Source organism: Rhinopithecus bieti, unplaced genomic scaffold, assembly GCF_001698545.2.
Source record: "Rhinopithecus bieti isolate Rb0 unplaced genomic scaffold, ASM169854v2 scaffold_10589, whole genome shotgun sequence".
In the NCBI taxonomy this organism is placed as follows: Eukaryota; Metazoa; Chordata; class Mammalia; order Primates; family Cercopithecidae; genus Rhinopithecus; species Rhinopithecus bieti.
Window position 1 is genome coordinate 2,031,854 of NW_016807065.1, and position 4,371 is coordinate 2,036,224.

General features: G+C 62.6%; 1 protein-coding gene across 1 annotated transcript in view; it reads left to right on the forward strand.

Annotated features, from left to right (window-relative positions):
• The first annotated feature begins 2,350 nt into the window (after positions 1-2,350).
• FBN3 (fibrillin 3) overlaps positions 2,351-4,371 on the forward strand; it is a 95,437-nt gene continuing 93,416 nt past the window's right edge. Inside the window, exons 1-4 of the mRNA XM_017880040.1 lie at positions 2,351-2,517; positions 2,644-2,726; positions 3,583-3,681; positions 3,855-3,950. Of these exons, the coding sequence (XP_017735529.1) occupies positions 2,351-2,517; positions 2,644-2,726; positions 3,583-3,681; positions 3,855-3,950 (445 nt within the window). The remainder of the gene's footprint in view (positions 2,518-2,643; positions 2,727-3,582; positions 3,682-3,854; positions 3,951-4,371) is intronic.

The window sequence follows — 4,371 nt, forward strand, 5'->3', positions numbered from 1 at the left end:
TAGGCGCCCCCAGCCCAGAGCCCCCCGTCCGCCCTCCCATCCCTCCAGCCCATCGGAGTTTTTCACTCGGAGCCCCAGGCCCTTCCCCGAGCCGCAGCCTCTCTCCCCGCCCCGGATCGCAGCCCCCCGTCCCCGCCCCGGGAGCTACGAGGTGCAAACGCGCCCTCCTCCAACTCCTCCCGCCCCCAACTCCCCTCGAGTGGCAGCTCTGGGCTGAGAACGCGGCGGGGTCGGCCTCTCGGCTTCGCGTTCCCGCCCCGGGTCCCCGGCGCCGCAGGAGCCCGCCCTGCAGCGCTGAGTCCCTCGCGTTCGTCTGCCGTGCCCGCCTCCACGCGCGCCGCCTCGCAGGTAGGTGAAGGCGCGGGGCCCCCGGCTGGGCGAGATCGCTGGCCCCGAAGGGTGGGGAAGGCGGAGGCGGGGGGGCCGGCAGCGGGAGGCGGAGAAGTTTCCTTTGTTCGCAGCCGGGCAGCCCCGGGCCCAGCCCCCTCCCCTCTCCGCCTTCTAGTGGCGCCCGCCGCAGTGGGGAGTGGGGGCGCGGGGACCCAGCGGGAGGGGCTCGGCCGGGGCGCGGGGCCCCTGACCCCACAGGTGAGGGCGGAGCCAAGCGTGGTCGCGGCCGGGGGCTCTGCCAGGTGGAGCACACGCCCGCGGGCTCCCGGGGCGCCCTCTCCCCGTCGGCGGAGCTTGGGATCCCTCGCTCCTTGGCCCTCAGCCTCCACACCCCGCGCTGGGCGCGCCTTCTCTGCTCATTCATTCCACAGACTCCAGGGTGTGGCTCGCAGAAGCAGCGGTGTGTAGGGGGGACCAAGGCAAATCAAGCCAGAGACTACCCCACCCCACCTACCTCCCCCACCCCGCCCGAGGCAGGGGGCTGGGGCGGAGGGAGTGGGGGAGGAGGGTTTGCAGGCCCCGAGGCTGCTTCGAGTCCACAGATCCTCAGAGTGTGGACTGACCCGGACAACAGAGAAGTAAAAAGAGGGCGCCCTCCCCAGCCAGCCAACCCTCCAGCGTTGACAGGGGTCTCTCCCTTCTCCGGGGCCTTTGGACAACCCGGTTGGCCCAGAGAGGGGCGTGGCCAAGGCCACACAGCGGCCCCCTCGCCCGTTCTCCACCTAGGCCCAGTTTCTTTCCTCGCTAGAACCTGAATGGAACAGGAAGGCCACTTGGTCTGGCTTCTTACCCTCAAGTATTTTGCCTCCACCCTCCAAACGGTCATCTCCTGTCCCGGTCTTCTTCCTCCCGTCCTTCATGACCCAGGAAAGACCCAGTCACGGGGGGCAGGAGCGAGTTCCGTTCCTGATCTTTTCACCCTCCTTCTCCTCTTCCTGGGCTTAAGCTCAGGCTTAACCCCTCACACATGGTGTGATGGCCTTAGTTTGCTCATCTGTGAAATGGGCACAGAAGCGGTTCCTTCCCTGCTGGGCACAGGGGTACTCTCTGCATTGGGAAGTTCCAGCCCCTGCCTGGGCCCCCTGCCCGGAATGAGGGACAGTGGTGTGGTTGCCCGAGGCAGCCCTGAGGCCCATGGGGAACCCAGGGAGGCATCCAGCCCTGACAGTCAGAGGAGGCTTCCTGGAGGAGGTGTGATGTTAGAGAAGGGTCTTGGGGCTGAGGGTGCACAGCTGAGGCAAGACAGGCGTGGGACATGGAGGGGAGGGGACAGGTGGGGCCAGGCGTTGCAGGAGTGGGGGTATCTGTGTCACTGAGTGACAGTGGGGTGGTTGCCTCCCACGACTTACCACCTTTCTCACACCTTGGACGCTCTCCTGGCTCCACCTTCCCAGCCAGAACTTTAGGAATCTCCTCAATGCCCCCCACCTCCCATGACATCAGCCTCCCATTCCTCTCCTATCTCTCCCATCTGGACAGCCCCCAGCCTCCTGACACCCTGTTTCTGCCGGGGACCCTGCTTCCCTTCCCCTCTCCGCCCAACGTGCACTTCTGACTTTGCTCCTCCCATTCAAAGCTTTTCAAGGGCTCTTCATTGTCCTTGACAAACGAGCAAAAGCTCCATGACACGGCTACGCCCACTCCTGCAACGCCTGGCCCCGCCTGGCCCCGCCTGGCCCCGCCTGGCCCTCTCTCCCCTCCTCTCCATGTCTTGCCTTGGCTGTGCACCTTCAGCCCCAAGACCCTTCTTTAACATCACACCTCCTCCAGGAAGCCTCCTCTGACTGTTCACTGCTTCCCCGTTGGGGCCGGATGCCTCCTTGGGCTCCCAGAGGCCCCAGGGCTGCCCCATTTGGCAACCACCCTGCCCTCCTCGTTGTATTGGGTCTCCCATGGCCAGGGTCAGGGGCTCTTCTAGGGCTGACTCTGCTTCCTCTCCGCAGCCTCCAGGGGACACACCATGACTCTGGAGGGTCTGTGTTTGGCAAGGGGCCCCCTGGCCCGGCTCCTGCTGGCCTGGTCGGCCCTGTTGTGCATGGCAGGTGGCCAAGGCCGCTGGGATGGGGCCTTGGAGGCTGCAGGTCCTGGACGCGTACGGAGGCGGGGCAGCCCAGGCATCTTGCAGGGGTGCGTGGTACCTGGGATGCTGGGATACCCCTTCGGTGTGGATTGGGCTGTCCTGGGGCCAGCGGAATGCCCGGGGGATGTCTACCCAGGCAGAGGCTCACCAGACCCATCTCGCTGTCCCCGAAGGCCGAACGTGTGCGGCTCCCGGTTCCACGCTTACTGCTGTCCGGGCTGGAGGACATTCCCTGGCAGGAGCCAGTGTGTCGTACGTGAGTGCTGCTGCCTTCTGGAGGTGGGGGGCACAGGACAGGGACACTCTTACCTGCCTGCAGGTCCAGCTCTGTTTACACAGGGACTTAGCCAGGGGCCTCTGGCTGAACCACAGGAATGGCCCTTGCATCTGTCCTCAGGGTTCCAGGCCAACCTGCCATGTTCATTTCCTTTGCCCCACAACCTCTTTGTGTCTGTCTGTCTCTCTGGTTCCCTTTCTTTGTCTCTGCCTCTCCCTGTTCATCTCTGCTCATGTCTCTCTCTGTTGGTTTGTTTTCTTTATTATTATTTTTTTTAGAGATGGGGGTCTCTGTGTTGCTCAGGCTGGTCTCAAACTCTGGCCTCAAGCGATCCTCCCATCTCAGCCTCCCAAAGTACTAGGATTCCAGGTGTGAGCCACTGCACCTGGTCTCTCTCTGTTGGTTACTGTCTATCTATCTGATTTTCTCTCTCTCTCTCTTTCTGTCTGTCTCTCTCTGGCCTCACCCTCTCTTTCTGTCTCTGTCTCTGGAATCTGACTCCACTTCCCAGGAGACACCCAAACACAGTATCTATAACCCCAGCACCTCCATCTCTGTCCTCACAGCTCGGCAGCTCTGGCCCAAAGAAAGTTCTCTCCTGATGGCTGTGGCAGAATCACCAACCCACAGCCTGGGTCGTAACACCTACCCAGCCCAGCCTGAGAGTGAGGGGGATGTCCCATGAAAAGAGGGGTGGGGTGCGCTATGAGCAGAGCCGGGGATGCAGATGACCAGCAGCGTCCACCGAGGTGTTCTGGCCAGCCCGGACACTGATGGAGCAGGCATGGCCCAGGCTCGGTCCTGGTCTTGACTGCCACCTGCTGCACCCATCCAGCCATCTGTAGGCGTGCCTGCGGTGAGGGCTTCTGCTCACAGCCCAACCTGTGCACCTGTGTGGATGGGACGCTGGCTCCCAGCTGCGGGGTGAGCCGAGGTGAGCGGAAAGTGGTCTCTTGGGGGAGGGAGAAGGTCACAGGGTTCCGGTTACCACCAGGAGCCCAGGAAGGACAGTAGCGGGGCTGAGCATGCTTAGTCTGGCAGCCTTCCTGGGAGGAAATCTCAGGGCCTGTCTCCACCTTACTATGCATCCCACCTTCCTGTCCCCAGGGTCAGGGTGCAGTGTGAGCTGTATGAATGGGGGCACCTGCCGGGGGGCATCCTGTCTGTGTCAGAAGGGCTACACAGGCACCGTGTGTGGGCAGCGTGAGTATCCCCGTGGGACTCCCCTCCTTGCACACTTGGGACTGCGATCCCAGAGCATTGGTCTCTGCTGCCAGCTGCCCACTGCCCAGGGGGTCCTTATTCCTGGACTGGAGATTGCAGGGGACATTTATTGTCACAGTCTTTTTTTCTTCTTCTTCTTCTTTTTTTTTTTTGATACAGAGTCTCGCTCTGTCGCCCAGGCTGGAGTGCAGTGGCATGATCTCGGCTCACTGCAAGCTCCGCCTCCTGGGCTCATGCCATTCTCCTGCCTCAGCCTCCCAAGTAGCTGGGACTACAGGCACCCGCCACCATGCCCAGCTAATTTTGTTTTGTATTTTAGTAGAGATGGGGCTTCACTGTGTTGTCCAAGCTGGTTGCGAACTCCTGAGCTCAGATAATCCCCGGCCTGGGCCTCCCAAAG